This window comes from Crotalus tigris, unplaced genomic scaffold, assembly GCF_016545835.1.
Source record: "Crotalus tigris isolate CLP2741 ecotype Arizona unplaced genomic scaffold, ASM1654583v1 scf7180000024424.1579004, whole genome shotgun sequence".
In the NCBI taxonomy this organism is placed as follows: Eukaryota; Metazoa; Chordata; class Lepidosauria; order Squamata; family Viperidae; genus Crotalus; species Crotalus tigris.
In genome coordinates this window covers 634,935-658,905 of record NW_024100591.1, presented here as the reverse complement: position 1 = coordinate 658,905, position 23,971 = coordinate 634,935, and the positions used below count along the sequence as shown (strand labels likewise).

Here is a 23,971-nt window from a genome sequence, read left to right as displayed (position 1 = left end):
TGCTCTGAAACCTGAATCTTTTGTTCTTCCAAGTTCAACATTGTTTATAACTGGATTCAGTATATCAGGTCTTCTTCTATTATAAGGGAAAAAATCCCATTCATCATTTATGTATTATGTAGTTTTGAATTTAATAAAATTATTTCCTTTGGCAACATATAACTGCAAAACAACTGGTTAGGAAACATAAACTTACCATAATACCAAAACTTCCTGTGCATTCAGGGTTGATACCCACTGAATGATGTTATTGTATCCACAATAAAGAGCAAAGTCCTAAACCCTGAATGAATATGCAGGCTAAAGCTTTATCTTGTCCTGCAGTTCTCAAATGTAAGCAGGTAATTTATACCATTCTAAGCAGATATCAGCTTTTTGCTTATATATATATAAGTTATAGCAGCTTTTTGCTGCTTTCATTTACACAAAAGCTGATTCTTTGGGGCTTTTCTGTCAGCCATTGTTTATTTGATGGAATGAGGTTGATGAAAGAATTTCCCCAGCTTCCCTTTAGTGAGCATTGAAGGTGAATTGTTATTAGAAGAAAATTTTTGCATCCCTCTGAGTGATTTTTTGGATCTTGTTTGCTATTTCAGCACTTTACATTAGTTAGCATTTTTTATAAATATGAAATAGTACTATCTTGCATCAGATCATCCGTTTTGAATATGCTATAAATATACCGTGTCCCTTTAAAAAGTTTGTGTGAAAATGCCTCACTTAAATGAAGCTATGATTCTTTCTTTCTCATATGTGTTTTGTAGGTCAGAGCCATTATTTATTTCAATAGGTTAAAGAAATTTTAGTAAAGGGCATTTTTACAGATAATTTGCTGCCTAGGATACATCTAAATTATTGATAACTTAATTCGGTGTATTTTGTTCTTTGAACTTATTTTGTTGAAAGTTTAAGAAACAATCATATCTTTATTGATGGATGAATAATGGAAGTTACCTGCCCAAAATGTACTTTCTCTGCTTCTTCTTCCATAGAAGAAAACAATGTAAAAAAAAAATGTTCAACCAACCTAGAAATAAGGGGAAATTTCCTGACCGTTAGAACAATTAATCAGCAGAATGACTTGTCTCCAGAGATTGTGGGTGCTCCATCACTGGAGGTTTTCAAGAAGAAATTGGACTGGACATTTGTCTGAAATAGTGTAGGGCAGGGGTAGGCAACCTTGGCTCTTTTATGACTTGTGGACTTCAACTCCCAGAATTCCTGAGCCAGGCTGGCTCAGGAATTCTGGGAGTTGAAGTCCACGAGTCATAAAAGAGCCAAGGTTGCCTACCCCTGGTGTAGGGTCTCCTGCTTCAGCAGGGCATTGGGCTGAAGATCTCCAAGCCCCTTCCAACATTGTTATTCTGTTCTTTTTGTATTGTATCTACTACTACACCTAGTGATTGGATGATAAAACCTCTGGTTTCTGCTGTTCATTCCTATACTCTGGTTTCTGAATTCATTTTATTATTTTGTAATTTATCCAATATATACAAAACAATATGGACAAAATAGCAGACCTCAGTATGTGTATGTATGTATGTATGTATATAAGCACAAACGCAGGCGCGTTTGTGCTTATAAACGAGCTCCCCCACCCTCTGGCTTTTAGCACCCTGACGATGATGGCAGAAATACAGCCATCGAAAGCTAGGTTATCTATTTATTAAACATTTAATTGTTTTATCTCCTGGTTCTCGTCCTTATCTTTTGAATATATATGTATGTATGTATGTGTGTGTGTATATATTTGTTTTCTGAGGTTTGTATGTGTGTGTGTGTGTGTGTGTATATATATATATATATATATATATATACACACACACACACACACATACATACATACATACATACACATACTGGCATTTAGATATCCTACCTTTTCAGGATTCAGCAGAACTGTGTATCTAATTCATCCACTGAGTGATAAACACTGGTTAGAGGTTGACCTAATTTTGCTTGAACAATGTTGTATGAAGTAGTTAAATATAATTTTGTAGAACTGGCACAGTGGCACACAATCTTTACATGCCCTCCTCAAGTTCTTTTGCACTTTCTTATTTGTTGTAATGGGGTGCTCCTGAGAGAGATGAACCAAAAATGCTGGATTGTACACCAGGCGAATGTTTTCCCAACAGGGTCACTCAAGAGATGAAGGTCATTCCAGTTATCCAGCTAAAGGAAATAGGCACTTTTGCTGGGCAGCAATCATATAAGAACATGTCAGTGGAGGATGATCACTATAGTAACAGTGACCAAGATATCATTTCGTACTGCATAGAAGAATGGTAAACCACTCCTATACTTGATCAAGAAAACCACAAGGATAGATAGGATAAAGTGATTGATGATCAAAGCAGGATGATAGGGTCCTTTGACTGGAGGGCACTTAATATGCTATTGATGAATAGCTACGGATCCTTTGGGGTATTAATGGGGTTTATCATGTGGCTATGTTAAAGATTTTGGGATAACTTTGGGATAACAAGTTGCTGATGTTGTTGTGCAAGGAAAGAAAATCTGCAGTTGCAATAACTGAATTATAGTAGGAACATGGAACATAAGAACATGAAAAAGCTCAACACAATGAAAGGTGAAATGAAACAACTACTTGTTAACATATTAGACAAAAGTGAATTGAAATGATCTAAAAATGGACATTTTCAGTCAGATTATATTATTTACTATTTGGGACACAAAAAACAAAGGTGTGGCATTTCTTTCATCAGAAGGATATAACAAATACAATATTTGGATACAGTGCAATCAATGATCAGATAATTTCAAATTCGCTTCATTATGCTCCAACTACTGATGTAGAAGAAAAGAAATTTGACAAGTTTTATATGATCAAGTTCAGTTTGAAATATACGGAACAGGGGAAGTCAAAAACGTATTTGGATTGTTTGGCTTAAGAAATCAAAATGAGACAGAAAAATAACTTATCAATTTCTGCCAAACCAATTATCTTTTCATTGCTAACATAGTCTTCCAATAACCCAAACAGTGTCTATATACATGAATATTGCCAGATGGAGTATATGGAAATCAAATTTACTATATCATTAGATAAGGAGGCAGTAAAGACAAGGCCAGGAACGACTGTGCAACAAACTGTTCATGTGCAAGTGTCAAGTAAAGCGAAAGATGAAGAAGAAAAAACCCTTCCAGTTTCCACAACGCGATCTTGACCACATATACACCATTTTCTAGCAAACATCAGGAACTATTTTGAAATCACTTGTTGAGATGAGCAGCTGTAGAAATCGAATGTACATATGTACCCCCAGGATATTATCTACATATTTTTCTTTCATTTCCGTGTAGCATGATAAATATTGGCTCAGTTTATATATCAAATGGTGAAATATTTGTGGCTTATGAGCATTTCATATAATGCTGATTTTCAAGTTTTGCACCATATCCAAATACAGGGAACAATAGGGTGTGGGGCTATTTTGTGCAACCATTAAAATCACATGCTGAGAACAGATTATTGAAGGAGAAGCATAGTTTATCTCTATGCAGTCTCTTTATAAATTTGTTCCCTCTCTGTGGATATCTTACCCACGCATTTAATAAGTTGCAATATAATGTATCTTTGCCTGAAAAGCCACAGATATACACACAGATAACTACTTGCAACCTCAAACCAAATCATTTAGGACAGGCATGTCAAACTGCCGGCCCACGGGCCAGATGCATCACACCGGAACCATGCCCACCTTATTGCCAGCAATGGGGAAAAAGTCATGATACGTCATGCAACGTCACGTGACGTCGTGAGTTTGACATGCCTGATTTAGGACAAGCCCCTTCCCAACAGTGTGTTTACAAGCTATGAATCTACAGGTGCTTTTTATTCTGGATTGTCCAGAATAAGAACAATTGAGGACCTCATGGCAGCACGGCAGAACACAATTCATGTTGCTAGTTTCTGGGCAAGATCTGTTTAACTTGTACATATTTTAATATTGCATTTTATATTTTAAATTTTATCTTGTATACTCTGCCTTGTTTTAATTGTGATGTTTCTGACACAAATAAACAAACAATTATAGGAGGGTGAAGTAAAGAAGAAGAGCAAAATGCCACCTGATACTATCGCCCAACTATATCGCAGCCCATAGAGGTAGTCCTCAGCTTAAAATAGTTTGTCTAGTGACCGTTCACAGTTACAACAGCACTGAAAAAGTAACTTATGACCATTTTTCACACTTATGACCATTGCAGCATTCCCATGGTCATGTGGTGAAAATTCAGATGCTTGGCAACTGACTCATATTTATGATGGTTGCAGTGTCCTGGTGTCATGTAAATCGCCTTTTGTGACCTTCTGACAAGCAAAGTCAGTGGGGAAGCCAGATTCACTTAACCGGGTTGCTAACTTAACAACTGCAGTGATTTACTTAACAACTGTAGCAAGAAAGGTGATAAAATGAGACAAATGTCTCACTTAGCAACATAAATTTTGGGCTCAATTGTGGTCGTAAGTTGAGGACTACCTGTATGTATCTCATGGGTGATTGTAAGGAAGATCCTCTTGAGAGGGAATACAATGGAGCAGCAGGCAGGAGTCTATTCTTCATTTATTGTTCAGACTGATGCATACTTAAAGAACTGAGATATGCATGTCATATAAACAGTAAATGAAACTGAAAAATGTTGTTTGAATGCACAGCTTTTATCAGCTATTGGACTGGTTCTCGTTGTTTCTACATGTGGTAGTATTCAGATATTTCAGTAAAAAGCCAATGTAAATTCTTTCAACCATGAAACAGAACAGAAGCTGAACTCAAAGTATAAAAGAGAAACATATTTTACAAATCATATCTCTGAAATGTGGTTAATCCTTTTCAAATACCATAACTGAAAACAAGAGCCTGACAACAGCAACATTAAGTAAAACATCAAAATATTGTATTAATTGGTTTTGCCTCAGCAGATATACTTTAATTGTACACAGTCATGTTCCTGAAGTGAGCCAAAGATAATTTAGACTAAATTGCTTGTTAGAATGCTGTATTATCCACATGTAACCTATATATATATATATATATATATATATATATATATATATATATATATATATATATATATATATATATATATATATATCACTCAAGTGTTGCTAAAAAAAGAACATTATTTAAATATGATTGCTGCATCATAACTTCAAATAAACTAAACAAAATTTCACCATCTGTAACTTTAGTGCCTGTTATGTCCTTGAGGATTCATAGGAGAAGGAAAATATTGCAATGAAATTTGATCTCTTACTGTTGAAAAACCTGTTTATTATTTTTTTCTTTTACTTTCTAGCAATCCCCGGTTTTTGATGATTGCTCTGGCCTATGCAATACCACTGGGAGTTTTCTCAGGATGGTCTGGTGTTCTTGATTGGATATTAACTCCAGTTCACATCAGCCAAGTAGGTGCACTTTTATGTCTCTGTGGGTATGTCTGTGTCTGTATTTTTTTTAATGATTTGCTGACAAAAGATTGGTTTTGTGATTTAGAATTTAAATAACAAGCAGAATGACTGATGTTCTATGAAATTAAAAGTGGCATTGTAGAACCTGAGCTTAACTGAGCTGCTTCATATCTGAATATTTAACTTTGGGGAAAGCCTGAACCTTAATTTGTTGGCCTCCAGGAGAGAGATAGTAATTTCAAATTTCATTGCCAGTTCACAAATGTGAATTTGAAAAACCAAAGCTTTTCCATTACCATAAAGGCAAAGAACAAAAATAATTAGAGTGGCTTTATAATTCGTTTCCTTAGAGCAGGCATGTCAAACGGCTGGCCCATGAGCTGGATGCATCATACTGAAACCGCACCCACCCCATTGCTAGCAATGGGAAAAAAGTCGTGATACGTTGCGCAACATGTTGCAGGTTTGACATGCCTGCCTTAGAGGAATTCCACATAAAGTTTAGTCCAAGACCTTTCCATAAGCTATCCTCACATACAACTACTGTGTTTCCCCGAAAATAAGACCTATCCCGAAAATAAGCCCTAGCTTGATTTTTATGTTTGTGCCTAATATAAATCTTACCCCCAAAATAAACCCTAGTTAAAACTCCACCCACTCCATCCCACTGTGGTTGCATGGGGTAGGGCGGGGCACAAACGTAAAAATCAAGCTATGGGGGGTGGAGATACCCCATGAGCCCAGCACCCACTTGCCTCACGGCCCCTGCAGCCACGCTTTCCATGTCCTAACTCCTGCTTCGCCTTGTGGCTGCAACACCATGAGCAGCAGCCCCATCCAGCAGCAGTCTGCGTGGCCACCGGCCCACTTCTTCTGGTTGCTGGCAGCAGGATGCCATGTGTCACATAGTGCAGGACACCATGTGATGCGTCATGCCGATACTGCTGCACATGGTGGCAACACTGGAGTGACACACCACGTGGCGTCCTGCCAGCAATCAGAAGAAGTGGGGTGGCAGTGCAACAGATGTCAAGGCGTGGGAGGCCTGGCTACGGCAGTAAGGTAAGGAGGTGTGGGGCGTGTGGGATAGTTTGCCCCTCGCCTCATGGTGGCGCCACTGTCATGACACATCACATGGCATCCTGCAGGCGGCCACAGAAGAAGTGGGGTGGCAGCCTCACAGGCTCCTGCTGGATGGGGCTGTTGGTGCTGCCACTGTGAGATAAGGCAGATGTTGGGGAAAAAATAAGACATCCCCCCAAAATAAGACTTAGTGCCTCTTTTGATATATATATATATATATATATATATATATATATATATATATATATATATATATATATACACACACACATACATACACACACACACACACACACACAGACACACATGACCGCAGACACACATGACCGAGTCTTAATTTGGGGAAAACACAGTAAACTAGTTCTATTTACTTCAAGTTTTTAGAGAGATGTGAATAGAAAAATATTATATACTTCTCCAAAATCCCAACTAAATGTTCTCTTATCAATACCCTTCCTATGACTACAACCTCACTGCTTTTCAAACTTTATATAAGACCTAGTCTAACTCTGTCATGATTGGTCATCTTCTTTTTATCCTCAATTATTGTTTTAATGTAGTCACTTGATCAGACCAGTAACAGTGTTCCAAAAGCTCCCAGAAGTCTTCTGTGAGCTCAGTTTTAATAAGACCTGTTCTTGCTCTGCCTAATATCAGTCTTTCTGGTAGGTTAATGAGCAAAAGCAGTTCCATATTTATCCATGTTTTTCTTCTATGTATCTCACGCTCATCAGTAAAACTGTAATTGGGATGTCAGAAGAGGTTCTAATTGTAAGGTAATTCTTATTTAAGGATAGTTCAGCCTATTCCAATATTATGCCTTCCCATCAAGATATTTGGTAAATGCCAGAAGTTTCTGAGGCCTGCTATGTCAACATTGTGTCAACTGTACAACGAACCTGGCTGCATCCATCTTGCTTGTTCTAGGTTGCCACAAAGATGGGAGGGGATGCAGAGGATTTTTGCTAGTCTAAACAATTCAGTGTCCCATGGGAACCAAGGTCATTTCTGCCAGTTAGATTGGGAGGGGGAGCAGGTGGGTAGAAAGCCTACCAAACTAGTCTGTTGGGGAACGTAGCTGATTGCATAGCACTGGAGTGGGAAGTTTAACTTTGTTATAGTGTAACTCTTTGGAGGGAATTTCACACTTGGTTCACTTTTGACCTTGTCAGTACTATGTAACCAATAAACATATTCTTTGAAACCTCTCACCTCTGAGTTCTGATTCATTTCGTCTCATCTATCTTGTCACATTGGACCTTTTGAATTCAAGAACCTTCCCAAATGCATATTAGAGGAGAGCTTTGTAGAGAAGTTTTAATCAAGAACAGAATGAAGTATAGATTTCTATCTAATTGAGGTAGAAATCACGCAGAATTGCTTCAATCATGCTGTGTTTGTGCTTTTGTCTCAAGCTGGAGTAAATAGTAGTATTTTCAGGATATTAAAAATAAATAGCTGGATATCATAGATGGAATAAAGGAGAAAAAAATGGTATCTATTGAAATAGGCATTATTTTTAGAAAGTTAAAGAAGAAAAGTGGCAGAAAGATTTTTTAAAAATATCAACAGATCATATTCCTAATGTTTAATATTGAAACCGATTGGGAGTAGATCTAGAGGTGTCTGCAGGATCTGATGCTTTCATCAAATTGATGAAAACAGTCTGAAATGGAAGTTCTGCCCCTTTTGTAGGTTAATGCAATGTCACAATGCATATATGAAAGGAATTGACTCCTGTTTCCCCTTGTGGATGCCTCTGGTCAAACTGAAGTCAGCCAAAAAGAATACATCTCATAGACCAAGGGTGCTAACTTGTATTTGCTTTCTCAAGAGGGTTTTGAGAAAGCAGTCTTGAGGATCTTGAGAAAGAGCATCTGCATTCTTAGATGGCTTAAAAAGAGATTAAGCAGATTACGTAATTGATAATAAATCAGTCAATAGCCAAATAAAAACTTACTTTCAGAGCTGTACTCCAGAATACTTATATACAATAGCAAATATCAACCAAAAAGCAACACTGTATTTCTTTATCTTATTTTTTTTTCCAGGTGGATGCAGGTTGGATTGGATTTTGGTCCATTGTAGGCGGCTGTGTTGTTGGCATAGCACTAGCAAGGTAAGCTTTACTTTTTTCCTCTCTTATTTTTCTTTAGCGAAATTGTCTTTTTGTTATCCTAAAATAATACCCCCTGAAATCATTTCCTCTCTTCCATGACAATTGTAAAAAAAAAATCATTTTCTATAGGTTAGAAATATGTTCATCTTCTATCCAGAATAGTAATTTGTCCTTTTTTTAAAAGTCCATGAATGCTGAAAATCCCATTTGTTCAGTCATCAAACTAAGCAGGGTATATTATTGTGTTAGAAAAGTACTCTCGGTCCACTCCATCCAAAGGTGGAAGAATACTTAGATGAAGTAATGAAGGAACAATGGGTATTTTGCTCATATTTTGCTTTCATCTCTTCCATTATAGTTGTGATTGATTCTTTGGGGAAATTGGATATTATGGGGTTGGTTTGAATGTTATGGTGAATTATTTAAACATCTTGTGAGAGTCTTGCTGTATTTCCATTACTGTAAACCCCTGACTATATATGAGTTGTGAACTTCTGAATATCAAAGTGCTTAATACAAAAGATGTTTAGAAGTAGAGGATATTATAATGATTTGTTACAACTATCATTGGGTTCCCAAATTATATTAGCCATATAAATTGTTCAGCTTAATGAACTTTCATGCAGAAAGGAATTAATATATTTAATAGTCCAAATAATATATGATTATGATCAAATGATGAAATCATGGCTGAATAAAGCACATAAGATGTAAATGTCCTCGTGGAACTTTTTTCTGCATTTCAGAAGAATAAGCCAGCTATAAATGTTCATTTAACCATACTTTCTCTTTCCTTCCAAATCAGAAACTATGAATAATTATTCCAAGCTGGCAATGATCATAAGCCAGTTTTAAACTATGGTTTAAATTTAGCTTATTTTATTTGGAAACTATTGGTTGTAGTTCCTAATCTAGATATAATGGGAAGTGGTGATTAAATGTGGGTTTGCAGGCTCTCTTTCTTACCCAAAATGAAGAGTGAAATGACAAAAAAAAAAAGAAGCTTATATGTGATTCAGTGTCACTCATATAAATGTATAGCTTAGCTTACGGGTAGCCAACTGCAGCCTGCTTTTTGCTACATAATGCTCTTTATAAACATAAGAGCTGGAAGCTGGTTTTCCATCACACTTTAAAGTGTAAGTTTGAAAATGGGTATATCACAAAGAAAAAAATTAAAAACCCTCTCCTCTTTTTGACAAAAACAAGCCCTGCCTATACTAGTTAAAGTGGTCCTTCACATTTTATGGCTTCAGCTTCCCCTTTAATTTTATGTTCAAGGCCACACACACACACAAAATCATCCTCTACTTTTACATTCATTGTTTTAGAACTGAATATGATGAAACCTACAGAACTGTGAAATTTTCCAGATCAGTATTTTGTAGCATGATATATTTGTTGCACACAGAATTAATTTTAAGTTCTTTATAGTTTTTTGTATGTGTTTGTCTCTTTTTTTGAATGTGCCTTTCTTTTGAGATTATTTTCAGAAGTTTACCGAGAAACTATCTTTATAAAGGCCTAATTTTTAAGCATCAAAACTAAACTAAATTAAAATAAAAATAAGTGATAATGTTTGGTATGGTAGGTACGCTGACTTGAGTTGACAAAAAAATAAAGGCAGAATAAATCAAATAAATATCTTTTTAAGTATTTCATTTCCTTGTGCTTTTAATAACTAGTTGGTACCTTACATCTTCGTTTTGATTCTTGCTTTTTCATCCTTTTTCATCAGACTTTGATCAGATTTTTTTTCTTCAGATTGATAAACATTTAAAACTGTGATTCAGTATTTATTTTGTTATTGTTTTAGTTTACAGTTTTAAGCCACTTGCACATTCTTTTGTATTGGAACATGAAACAGGAATATTGTAAATATTGTAAATAAATTAAGTACAAACATGTGATTCCAATGAATGTATTTGATTCCAATGAATTGATTTGACGATGGCTGTTATATTGTTTACAGTGGCATAATTGTAAAGTGCCTCATTATATCATATGGCTAACATAATATTTCCTAGGCTATAATTCTTGTTATTCTGCATAATTTGCAAGACCGCCTACTACCTCATAGTTCCCTTCGTCCGGTTAGATCCCACAGGCTGGGCCTCCTTCAGGTCCCGTCGGCCAAGCAGTGCCATTTGGCAGGGCCCCGGGGGAGGGCTTTCTCTGTGATGGCGCCCACGTCTTGGAACCAGCTCCCCCCGGAGATTAGGACCACTCCCACCCTGTTGGTTTTCCGCAAGCTGCTTAAGACCTGGCTTTTCCGGCAGGCCTGGGGTTTATAAAATCTGATCCCTGGATGAATGTTATTGTATTGTTTGTTTTGTTAGTTATATTGTGTTTTTATTGTTAGCCGCCCAGAGTCCTGCGGAAGTGGGGCAGTCTATAAATTTTAATAAATAAACAAATAAATAAATAAATTATCCTTTATCAAGGCTTTTTTTTCTATCTATATGTCAACAAAACCCCTTTAAGATCTATGGTATGAAAAAACTCACACAATCTAATTTCATGTGAACCTGAGCTTAATTTCCAAAGCCTTCTTAAAGTTCACTTCAATTTCAAGAGCTATTTGTCCATTCTCTGGTGCCTTCTATATGTGAGAAAGAGAAGAGCTTGTTGGAAGAGAAAGAACTTTTAATAGTGAAAATGAGAAGTTAAAGAAAGATTTATATGCCTCTTCACCAGCTTAGCTCCTCTGTGTTAAAGAAAACAAGGTAGGGAAATTGTGCAGATCATGGTTTCTAGAATGCTTTCCAGACCTATTATCAGCACTGGCCATAGGAAGCACCTCTGTTTTCTTTTATGTAGCAAACTTAAATGTTTGTGTGTGGGAGAGAGGGAGAGAGTCCACTTTTCCTCCACTTTTCTGTGCATATGTGCTCCTTTCAGTGCGCAGGGTGAGTCCTTATGCACCACTCTGTGTCAGAGACCAGAAGAAGGAAGGGAGAAGAACATTGCATTGAACAGCCAGCAATAATCAGAGATGATCCCAACAACTATCCTGCTAACACGTCTAGGAAGGACTTCTGGATTGTTTTTCTCTTCAGCCCCAAGCTGAATATGACTCATTTTCAGACTTAGTCTTTTTTTTTGCTAGCTTTTTCTAGCCTCACCAAGTTTGGTCCCATTGAGTTGTTTTTTTCGAAGAGTTGTCCTGTTGATGGATAGCTAGAGGGAGTTCTGAATTCCTTTATATAATTTTCTTTCATTTTTCCATTGGGCTTGAAGGAATAACAGTGGCATTTTCAAAAAGGAGGCACTGCTTGCTTCAGTCGCAGCCTCTGTTGGCCTAAAGCCTTGAATAAATTAGCCATGCTTGAAAAATGGTTGCTTTCGACATGTTTTTAAAATCTGTTTAAATGCATTTGCCTGTATTAAAATTAAAAGCATTATCGTGTTCACTCCTGGTGCTATATACTGTAGCAATAATTGCAGCATAGGGTTTTTTAGAGGTTTTATGTTTATGGTTGGTTGGGAGTTGCTAGTCTTAGTTTATGAATTAATAATCTTACTGAAGTAATCAAAATACATTACAGCTAAATAGAGAAACATAAACATGATGTCAGATTTGGTGGTAAAGTGTAAACTTCCCAGATGTGCAGAAAAACTGCACAATTGCCATACCCTATTTTTTTAAAGGGGGCCTTATTCCAACAGTACTATGTTGTCTGTATGTAGGTGTGAATTTACTATAAAAAATTAAACAGGGAAGGAGATGCAAGATTGCTAGGATTAGTTGTAACTTCATAGTTTTTTCTTTGCTGAAATAAGGTATATCTGACAAAATATTTGAAGATTTTCATTTTACAGGCTATCTATTTCATTGTTCTGTACAGATTATATTCATTTTAATGCCTCACTATCAGTGGCTTCTGTTTTTGCGGGGGTTTTCAAGATGTAACCCCTGTGGATAACAAGGATTGAGTGTACCGTACACTGAGTCTCAATCCTTCATGCTTTTCCTCCTTCACATACAAGGACAACCGGAATTTTAAAGCATCTGATTATGGTTTTAACAACTTGCAGATATCTTTAAACCGTGGGGTCAAGATAATCCATATCATTGAAAGTGTAGGATCATTCTTCTATCAAAATAAAACTAATATAGTTGGCTGTTGGATATAACTAACAGAGTTGGATGGTGTACTTTAAAAAAAAAGTTTCCTTATTTTTTTTCTTTCAATGTTAAGGTTGCAGTGCTATACTTGAACGTATAAATATCTAAAAAATAGAGTTGCTTATTTAGACTTGCTAAATGAGATATCTGGTTGTTAGAGATCACAGCTCTTTGATAAAACGTTCTCAAGGAAATGGAAGTAAAGGCAGAGAATTACAACTATAAATATGTTGAGCCTCTTATCGCTTTAAGTCAGCAAAGTTTTCTATCACATTGATTTTTCTTCTACCCCGTTACGGGTTCTTTTATACAAAGGATAGTTCTTTCTCTTGCTGGTATATTGTAACGGGTGGCCATTCTTTTTTAGCTTTATAATGATTCCTCTGCAGGTTTGCCAATGGAGTTTTATGTAAATTTTGACCTTTTGAGATAAATTAATTACTCAAACATGTAGCTCAATTTTAGTAGCAGACTATCCTTTTAATGTCTTTTTATCTGCTAACAAATGGTTTCCAGTTCTGTAGCAATGCATACATTTTTGTTGACTCCAGCACTTCAAACTTTTTGTGCTTTTAATAAAAAGCTAACAGCCTCTTGCCAAATGCCTCTTTCTGACTGAAAAAAATTACAAAACCTTCAAGCATAGAATTTTGAATGCAAAAAGAGTAGCGATTTATCTCTCTTGATGAATAAGTCCCTTTCCTTAGACCTATTCAGCAATTTATCTGTATAAAATTAAATCGGTGTCTTTCCTGACTATCATCTGCTGAAAGTTGTAATTAGGAAAATTAGGTAATGATTTTTGTCAGGTCCGACAGGCTCATGGATTTCTGTGATGGTCCTGTGACTTGAAGGCATCTTGGTATATTTTCTAATAATGTAAGTGTGGAAGTTTGGTTTTGTTTTGTTCCACTAGTTGCTAATTTGCTTAGTAGCTCTGGAATTTCCTCTTACAACTCTATTCCATCCTACACTGGTAACTCAGTCCCAATTCTTCCACCACCCATTATAATAAATTGCAATATAATTTCACTCACCTGGTGAGCATTATTTACTGGCTAAATGCAATCTATAAAGGACACTGCATTTAAACCTCTTTCCAGTTGGATGCTGCTGAAGCTATCATTTGGATATCAAGCAATCTCTGCATCTAATAGAAACATTTGAGCCTATGGTACAAAATTATGCCTGTCAAAGGAAAGCGCAGTTGGAAAATGAGCTCTCAAATTTCATTATTTTGTTACCAGTGGTATATGGTGCCTTCCTCCACATGAGATTTATGCCACTCTCCTAACTCCAGACCAGAAATTTGAGATAATTTATATGGCATGCTTATGATTGAAGAGCCTTAGATATTTTAGGTGGCTGGTGAGTATTGTATGCCTTTCTTAGTCACTATGGAACAAGCTAATTTGGGTTGGGAAAGGAAAAAAGAAATTTTGGAAAGTGACACCCATTTTTTTTTTTAACTTAAATTGTACAGCATTGCAAAGCAACCTGATTCTCTCTTTTCTCCCCATGGCATTTTTCTTGTCATATTTCACAGTGAGCAGAATTATTTTTCAAGTTTTGTCCTTCATAGCTCAACATTTCCTTCAGCATTAAACTACGCAAAGTCAAAATGCAGCAACTTTGCAACATAGGGTAATATCTATAGCAATAAGGAGAGGAGCTTACAGATTTAATTAAATTGTGAGCTAAAAGTTGCATACAAAGTGACATTTTTAGTTCATGAAATACTGGTCCAAATTGAAGGGGTGACAGCAATATGCTCCTTGGGGTCCTGTAGTAGGAATTCAACTGCTTTCTCAGTGGAAGCTCAAGGTCAAGGGCTACATTGCAATTTGTGGGAAAGAAAAAAAGGAGGGGAAGAAATGAACAGCAGAAGTGATAAAGTGTGTGAGTGGAGAATAAATTAGAACTAGACCAGTTTTCTGAATGTTGGTTGCTAGATAGAGAAAAAGAGCAGAATGCTATTTCCTAGAGCATATTATTAGCCTCTTTTTTTCTTTATTTATTTTAGACCAACAAAACAAAACAAAGCACAACAAACATTACACACATACACACGTAATATATCCTTTTTTGTTAACAGCAATTTGTAACAGTACTCTTCTATTCTTTACATTTCCCCCCTCTTTCTTCTTTGAAATATTTGTCCTTATTGCCCCATTGTTTCTTATTTACATTTTCCTTCTTTCATATTCTACTACTTACTAGGAATCCAACATTATTCATTGTAATAACACTCATATTTTTTATAAGATTTGACCGGAATTCCATCTAAGCATGGTGATCATACAAATATTCTCATATTATTTAGTGCATATACTGTTTTTACTCTAATATTTCCAACATTAAAATTCACCCCTTTCCATCCAAGTATATTTATTTAATTTTATTTTTCTTTGACATATATAATAATTCCTCCTTTCCTGTTTTATGCTAATATTGTGTATAATGTTTCTAAATTTTACTTTCTCTAGTAATTTTCTATAATCCTATTTTATGTAAACTTCCTAAAGATACATCATATCTACATCCAATTTCGTTGGATTGTTAAACGTCTACACTCTTTTTCTTGATATATTTAATCCTTTAATATTTATAGAAAAGAGCTTAATTACGTCTCCCATTTTTAACTTGATCTATTTTTTTGTTTTTATTTTGTTTTATACTTCTTGTCTCTATAAGTCTTCCTTTTACTTCTCTTTCTAACCTTTCACTTTCTTGTAACTTTTGTATTTCTCGCTCTCGATCAACTTCCTCTAATAGATCTTCATCATAACTTTTACTCTCCGGCTCTTCCCTACTTTCTTGTTCTTCTCCTTGTGAAAAGTAACTCTCATAAAAGTCCCGTGCTTTCTCAAGTGTATCTATCTTGTATTTTTTCTCCTGCCAAGTTAAAAGTATGCCTTCAGGTATTAACCAACGAAACTTAACTTTATATTTAATTAATTGAGTCGTTAAAAATTGGTATTCTCGTCTCTGATTTCGTATACTACGTGGTATTTGTTTTAATACAATTATTTCTTTACCCTTATACATTATTGATTCGTCTCTTGTTTTTTTATATATTTCATCCCTTATTGATCTTCTAATAAACCAGTTGGAATGCAAGACTTGGTCTGAAATGGCAATTATTAATGCCAACATTGCTTGATAATTAAGGAAGTATTTCTCTGTGTATAATATTAACAAGGAGACATTGACTTCACACATATAATATAAAAAGTAAAAGACCACATCAAAAATAAAGTGAAAGAGAGATGAGTAGGGATGGAACAATTAAGGATAAATGAATATACAATTTTGAATGGATTGTGATACAGTAATTCAAAGTGACTTTCTCCAAATTTGTGTGCTTAAATGGGGTACTCTCCTCCCCCAACCCCCATCCCAACAGCAGATAGGGCTGAGAGAGATTCACTGGGCTTACATATCACCCAGTGTGTACAACTTGCTAATATGACACTAAGAGACTTAAAATATGTAAAATTAAATTGTCCATAAAAAATCAATGCAAACAATTCATTATAATGCAAGCTGGTAAATTAATGCAAGCTGATAAATTGTCTTCTGTCCTTCAGCTGCCAGAGTTAAAGTTTCTATGCCTTCCAAGTACACAAAGTCAGAAGGCTGTCCCTTTTCAGTTCAGGAAATGTTAACGTTGTGTGTCTAGCCACTTTCTGCAACTATATGAAGAAGGGACTTAATAAACATTGGACAAATAAAGCTTGATCACCTTTATGCTTTAAGGGTTTGATGAAGGAGCATTTGAAAGACAGAATATGAACACAATGAAAGTTGATCTGGGCTACCCCTGCACTAGAAAGGATTGCTGAGGGCCATGGCTTGAAATAACATAACATTAAAGGGTCCCGACCACTTTTATTTAAGGACCCAAAACCTGAACTAGCTTTCAAAAATATTTATTGGGCTTCTCTGTACTCAGCTAGTTCAGGTTTTTGTATATTACAGGCCACCCAATCACTCAGAAGAAATAGATAAACTCTTTGCCAACCAGTTAACAAATGTAGGAAATATACCACATAGTAATAAGATATTTCAACTTTCCAGATATCAAATGGGAGACAAACTCTGCAGTGAGCAGGAGCTCAAACAGATTCCTAACCAACCTAGACAACAACTTTGTCACCCAAAAGGTGCAGGAGGGAATTAGTCGTAAAGCTATACTGGATTAATCCTTACTAATAGAGAAGAAGTGATAGAGGGAATTGAAATTGCTGGAACCTTGGGGGAAAGTGACCACATCATACTGGAATTTAATATAATGCAAACACTAGCAATAGAAAACAATTCAAGCAGTGTTTTAAACTTCAAAAGAACTGACTTTAACAAACTCAGAGAGACCCTAGGAAAAAATCACATGAATGAAAATCTTAAAGGGAAAAACGACCCAAAAAGAGTGGGAAACACTGAAAAATGCGATCATAAAAGCCCAGATCATCACAATACCACTGAAAAAGAAAAACAAGAAATTCAAGAAGAAACCAGCATGGCTGCACAAAGATCTCTCTGACAAACTGAAAGACAAAAAGGACATACAAAAAATGGAAAGAAGGGCACATAAATAAGGCCAGAATATGCAAAGATGAAGTCAGGAAAGCAAAAGCTCAGAAAGAATAAAGACTTGCAACAAAAATCAAGGATAATAAAAAAAAGTTTCTTCCAACATACTAACAACAAGAGAAACATCAAGGAAACTGTAGGCCCACTAAAGAGAGAAGATGGCAATGAAATAATAGGCAACAGGGAGAAAGCAGAGTTGCTTAACTAATACTTTACATCAGTCTTCAAACAAAAAGAAACTATAGCCCAACATACCCAAAAAAACCTACTGCAAACTAGACAAACTAGAAACAAAAATTAAAATAAGCAAGAAAATGGTAAGAGAACACCTATCCGACCTTGGCGAGTATAAATCACTGAAACCCAACAGATTACATCTCAGAGTTCTGAAGGTGCTGGCAGATGTTATCTCAGAACCATTACACCACATCTTTCATAAATCCTGGAGCACCGGGGAAGTATCTGAGGATTGGAAAAGGGCTGATGTGGTTTCCATCTTCAAGAAAGGGGAAAATAATGGACCTAGGAAACCACAGACCAATCAGTTTAACCTCAATACCTGGGAAGATCCTAGAAAAGATAATCAAAAAATAGATCTGTGAACAACTAGAAGCAAGCAAAGTTATAACTAGTAGCCAGCACGGGTTTGTTAAAAACGGATCTTGCCAAACCAATCTTATTTCATTCTTCAATAAACTGAGTAAACTAATAGACCAGCGAAATGCTGTGGACATAGTATACTTAGATTTCAGTAAGGCATTTGATAAAGTAGACCACAACCTACTCCTTGATAAGCTAGAAGAAAGTGAAATAGACAACATCACCACCAGATGGATCTGTAGCTGGCTGGCAAACCATATACTCAATGAGTAGTCCTCAAGGGCACCATATCCACATGGAGACGTAAGCAGTGGAGTATCACAAGGTTCCATCTTAAGCCCAGTACTTTCAATATCTTCATAAATGACTTAGATGAGGGAATTGAAGGGGAACTCATCAAATTTGCAAATGACACCAAATTGACAGGAGTAGCCAACATCCTAGAAGACAAACTCAGGATCCCAAAAGATCTTGACAAACTTGAACAATAGGCCCTAAAGCAAAATTTTACATTTAGGCAGGAAAAATCAAAGGTACAAATATAGATTAGGCAAGACCTGGCTCAAAAACAGTAATTGTGAGAGGGACCTTGGAGTCCTAGTCGACAATCACTTGACTATGGGCCAGAAGTGTGCAGCAGCAACCAAAAAAGCTAATACAATCCTGGGATGTACAAAACAAGGCTTAGAATCAAGATCACACAAAGTATTAGTACCGCTTTATAAAACCCTAGTAAGACCACACCTGGAATACTGCAGCCAATTTTAGTCACCATATCACAAAAAAGATGTTGAGAGTTTGGAAAAAAATCAGAGAAGAGCAACTAAGATGATCAAAGGCCTGGAGACTGAAACATACAAAGAACAGCTGCGTGACTTGGGTTTGGCTAGTCTAAAGAAAAGAAGAAATAGGGGTGACATGATAGCAGTATTCCAGTATTTGAAGGGCTGCCACAAAGAAGAGGGGGTCACATTATTCACCAAAGCACCAGAGGGAAGGATAAGAAACAATGGTTGGAAACTGATCAAAGAGAGCAGCAACCTGGAATTAAGGAGAAACTACCTGACAGTGAGGACAATTAACCAGTGGATCAGCTTGCCTCCAGAAATCGTGGGTGCTCCATCACTGGAGATTTTTAAGAAGAAACTAGAGAGTCATTTGTCTGACATGGTATAGGTTCTCCCGCTTGAGCAGAGGGCTGGACTAGAAGACCTCGAAGGTCCCTTTCAGCTCTGTTCTGTTTTGTTCTATTCTAAATATATATGTTAGGCAAAAATAATAAATGAGATTCAGAAGTGTCATCAAAAACTTAGTGAGATGTCTTTTTCATTAAAAGATATTATTGTCTATAAAAATGCTAATGTTAAAGAGAAGGCAACTATTTGTTTTTGATGCCACCAAATATGATACTGAATTCTTTTAACCCTAGTCTTTAAGGTCTCACAATAAGATGGAAAGACAAGTCATTCTGATTTTAAAAAATGGAGTAGCCAAAGTTTAATTTTAATATGCTTTTTTCTGATTTATATTAGTATTCATTATTCCTTCAGTACTTACTGATTCACCATTTATTATTCCATAACTGGTTTAGGAAATTTTGTTTCAGTTGTTTATTTAATTAATAATTTTATTCTGTTATGATTCATTAAGCATTTCACTATAATGTGATTCATTCATTTAATTAATTTTATATTTTGTTCTCACTGTTTTTCACTGATGTATCACCAGTTTGCATGTTATTCCAATAAATTTTAAATCGACTATCTCTTTTTGATGCAGTTTTAATTCAGTGGTCATTCTTCATCAGCCCATTAGGGCAGGCATGTCAAACTGCTGGCCTGCGGGCCAGATGCGTCATGCCGAAACTGCGCCCATCCCATTGCCAGCAATGAGGAAAAAGTCATGATACATCGCACAACGTCACATGACGTCATGAGTTTGACATGCCTGCATTAGAGTAATCCAGGATAAATGGCTGAAATAAACCAAGTTTCTACAAAAATCGGTGAAAAAGTTGAAATGAATAGGACAATACTTTTGAGATCAAACTTTATATCCAGCTCAGCCCATTGAATTTTGCAGAAATAATATGAGAAACGTCAACTCAAGATGATGTTGAACTGAGAAAAATAGTATGAAGCCATTTACAATGCTCCATTAATTGGAGGGGAATAATTTCCATTATTCAGCAAATTGTTTAACATCCCAAGGTATTTTTTTCTCACACAAGAATAAAATAAAAATAAAAAAGAATTATAGACTTAACTCCATACCTGACTCATCTTAGAAATTCAAAATTATCACATACATTGTAATGCATCTTTGTGTCTATTGATATCTTTCTAGAAGAATAGAATAGAATAGAATATATTTATTGTCATTGTGTAACTCACAGTGAAATTAAATGCTGTCCACAGTGCACACTACACAGAAGTAAAAACCACAAATAAGAACATACATTATATACACACATCCTTCACATTCTGTTCACCATTGCGCCACGCTTGTATTGCACTTCAGTGTTGCACTATATAGTAGTATTTAATATGGTTACAGCTCTGGGATAAAAACTATTTTTCAGCCTATTTGTCTTTGTTTTTATTATCCTGTACCATCTGCCAGATGATAATAGTTCAAAAAAAGAATGTCCGGAATGAGATGAGTCTTTAAGAATATTTTGAGCTTTCCTAAGACAGCAGGAACTATACAGTTCGTCCTGAACTATTATATCAGAAAACACTGTTTTAATAATTCTACAGAGCACTTTAGCTAAAGTATACTTTTTTATCACAGTTTGTATGAATGATTTTAAAACTATGGTTTATGTTACAGGTTTGCTGATTTTATCAGAGGAATGCTGAAACCTATCCTACTTCTGTTACTGTCAGGAGCAACTCTGTCATCTTTTTGGTATACTTTAACATGTTTAAAAACTGTCGTTCATCTTCCTTTAACTACAGGTATGTTAATCCCATTTTCCAGGTTTGACAAATATTTGTTTTAGTAATGGCTTTCAGCCATGTAGAATGCTAGGAAAATGTGGTAGTGTAGTTCACTATAAAACTTCAAAATATAAATTAAACTATTCCAAGTGGAAATTGGGAAATTACTTGGTTTTCTGACTGAAACCACCAATATTTTTCAAGATGTATTATAAAATGTTTACATTTATTAAGCCAATTGCAGAATAACAAAGAAAATTGCTATCAGAAATGAACTTAAGCTGTACATGTGAAATCTAATTGTGAAGCTCCTTGAATGGTGTCTTTAAATTTCTTACAATAAATAGGTTGTGTAGCTTGTAATTTTACTTAGTTGGTTAAAGCAAGAAAGGGGAAATTTTTGTGTTCATTAAACAAGCGTCTTTAACAAGACTTTTAAGATTTCTGTTAGTTAAACATTGGTTAAAGAAAATGATTAATGATAATGCTTAAACTCAGCTGACTTGGAACTCGGTAGATAATTGTATACTATGTTGTATTTTGTGATTGTATAATATATGATGCTTATCTGGAAACATAAGCATGTGCAGAAGTAACAAACGGTTATGAGTTATTTGTAGTATGTAAATGAAAGAACCTTACAATTTTCCTTTGCTCATTCAATTATAACTTTATATTTAACATAAGCGTTATATCTAGAGTAGAGTTTGTCTATATATTTTATGCAAATCACATATGCTTGGTTGATTTAAAGTTCAATTTCTCAACTTTTCTGAATTTTCTTTGCTTCGTGTTTTGAAACCAAGTCTTCCTTCCTGCTCCCCTTCCAATCAGATGTGTTGATTGTACAACTTGCTTGAATTTGATAAATTGGCTTCTTTATGACTATTTGTACAGGTCATTCTCACTGAAGGACAGTAATTGGGACATTGGCATAAAGCACAATGTCACATGATGGCAACTGAGTTACAAGAGCAGTTATGGCATTTCTGGCAGCCATCATTAAGCAAATCCTGCAGAATTGTTAGGGGCAACAGCACCATTTGCAACTTCCTGCCGGTTTCCCCATTAACTCTGCTTATTGGAAACCATTAGTAAAGATTGCAAATGGCGATCACATGGCTACAAGTTTCTGTGACTATTGTAATTGTGGGCTAATTTCCAGCTACAGCTACAAAGAACAGTTGTAAGTCCCCTTGTTCAGCACCATATAACTTCGAACGCTCACTGAATGAGTGATTGTTAAAAAAAAAAAAAACTATATCTGATCTTCTGGAGTATGGTGCTACACTTCAGACTTAATTTCCAAAAGATGCTTTGGAGTTTGTGAGAGTGTGAATATTGTCTCTTTAGGACACTAAAAATATTGGTGTTTTTTTCCCCTAAACTGTGTGGTAGCTATGGGGGTAACTCCACAGTCTTAAGAGAAAGTATAGTTGCTTTAAGATGTTGCAGAGGTGCTACATTTCTGCCCCAAACACTTTTGGAAATTAAATCTGAAATTTTGCTTCAAAGGGAAGAATTTTATATTGGTGTATGTATGGTAGTAAATTTTACACTATTTATTTGCTTAGTAATTGCATTTTTCCACGTTAACAAGAAAAATTGGAGCTATGTTACATTAGTACTTTTTAAAATTACCTAATTTTTGCTTACCTGTTGCTCTTTTCTATCAAAATTCATTATTTTCTCTGTATCAGAGTTCTGTACTCTGGTCCAAAGGGAGAAAATATTTACTCTTTCAAAACTAATGCTGTCTTACTACATATAGCACTCCCAGAGATTCTTGTGTCATTAACTTTAAGATTGTGACATTTGTGTGCATGATGCTCTGTAGCCACAGACCTTTCCTTCCCTGCTACATTGAACAGTTTTAAACTAATAGACTAATATTTTAGTGAATATTTCTTATCTATGTAAATAAGTCTATCTTATTTAAATTAATTTTATGTCTTCAAAATTGGAGCATAGTAATAAACCACAGATGAGAGCAACATAATAAGAGATTTCTGGTAGAAATGAAACTTTATCTGACATACTAATGTATATTTTTACTGGTATATTCTGTGGTCATTTTTTCATGTTTTAAAGGAATAAGCACTGCAATTTAGTTCTTCATTGTTGTGGCTAACATATCAAGTTTTCAGAAGCTGCTTTGGGCTGGCACACAGTATATTTGCACCATTCAGAAATAAACTTTTGTACTTAACTACACCACCATCAAACAAAGTTGGCTCTTCTCTGATTTGATGCAACAAAATGAATGAATTCTTTAAATTAATTCTTAGTTAATAAGCAAAACTAGACCGGCTTTGCCAGATGAAAATAATCTTTCTCCTTCCATGTTTGGTGCAGCATGCAAAACAGTATGCAGCTTGATGTTTGTTTTTGTTTGGCAACAAAACACATTCTAAAATATTGGGCATTTGAAATCCATTTTGCATATAAAAGACATGGTATCCTTTACTGTTACATTCCTTGTTCCTTGTATGAAATTCAAATAGCTAAAAAAATTCCTATCTCTTGCTCGCAGTTCTTGTTTCTTTCCTACTGAATAGGGAATATTTTGACTATCATTCTGTTCCTCCATTTTAAATACAGGTAAACCCTGGGTTCAGTGGTGGGATTCAAAAATGTTAACAACTGGTTCTTTGTGTGGATGCCGCTTCCAGAAGTCCATTGTGGGCGTGGGCAACAAAAAATTAGCTACCGGTTCTGCCGAACTGGTGCGAGTTGGCTGAATCCCACCGCTTCCTGGGTTGCATCCATTTGTTCTGTGACTATTCAAAGTTACAGTGGCGCTGGAAAAGGGGACTTACAACTGGTTCCCAGAGTTCTGGTTATTGCAGTTCTCTGAAGTTTGTGATTGTGATTTCCAATGCTCCCTGCCAGCTTCCCACAAGCAAAATCAATGGAGAAGCCAGCAGAAAGTTAGAAGTTGCAATTATGTGAGCTTCTCACTTAACAACCCATGCAATCCTTGTTTAACAATGGCAACTGGGACTACTGGAACTGCTGTTGCTAAGCAATTTGGCCATGTGGCACTGTGCTTTATTACCACATTGCTAAGT

General features: G+C 35.7%; 1 protein-coding gene across 1 annotated transcript in view; it reads left to right on the top strand.

Annotated features, from left to right (window-relative positions):
* SLC49A4 (solute carrier family 49 member 4) overlaps nucleotides 1–23,971 on the top strand; it is a 96,428-nt gene that overhangs the window by 55,653 nt on the left and 16,804 nt on the right. The window contains exons 5-7 of the mRNA XM_039330084.1: nucleotides 5,323–5,431; nucleotides 8,569–8,636; nucleotides 20,791–20,918. Of these exons, the coding sequence (XP_039186018.1) occupies nucleotides 5,323–5,431; nucleotides 8,569–8,636; nucleotides 20,791–20,918 (305 nt within the window). The remainder of the gene's footprint in view (nucleotides 1–5,322; nucleotides 5,432–8,568; nucleotides 8,637–20,790; nucleotides 20,919–23,971) is intronic.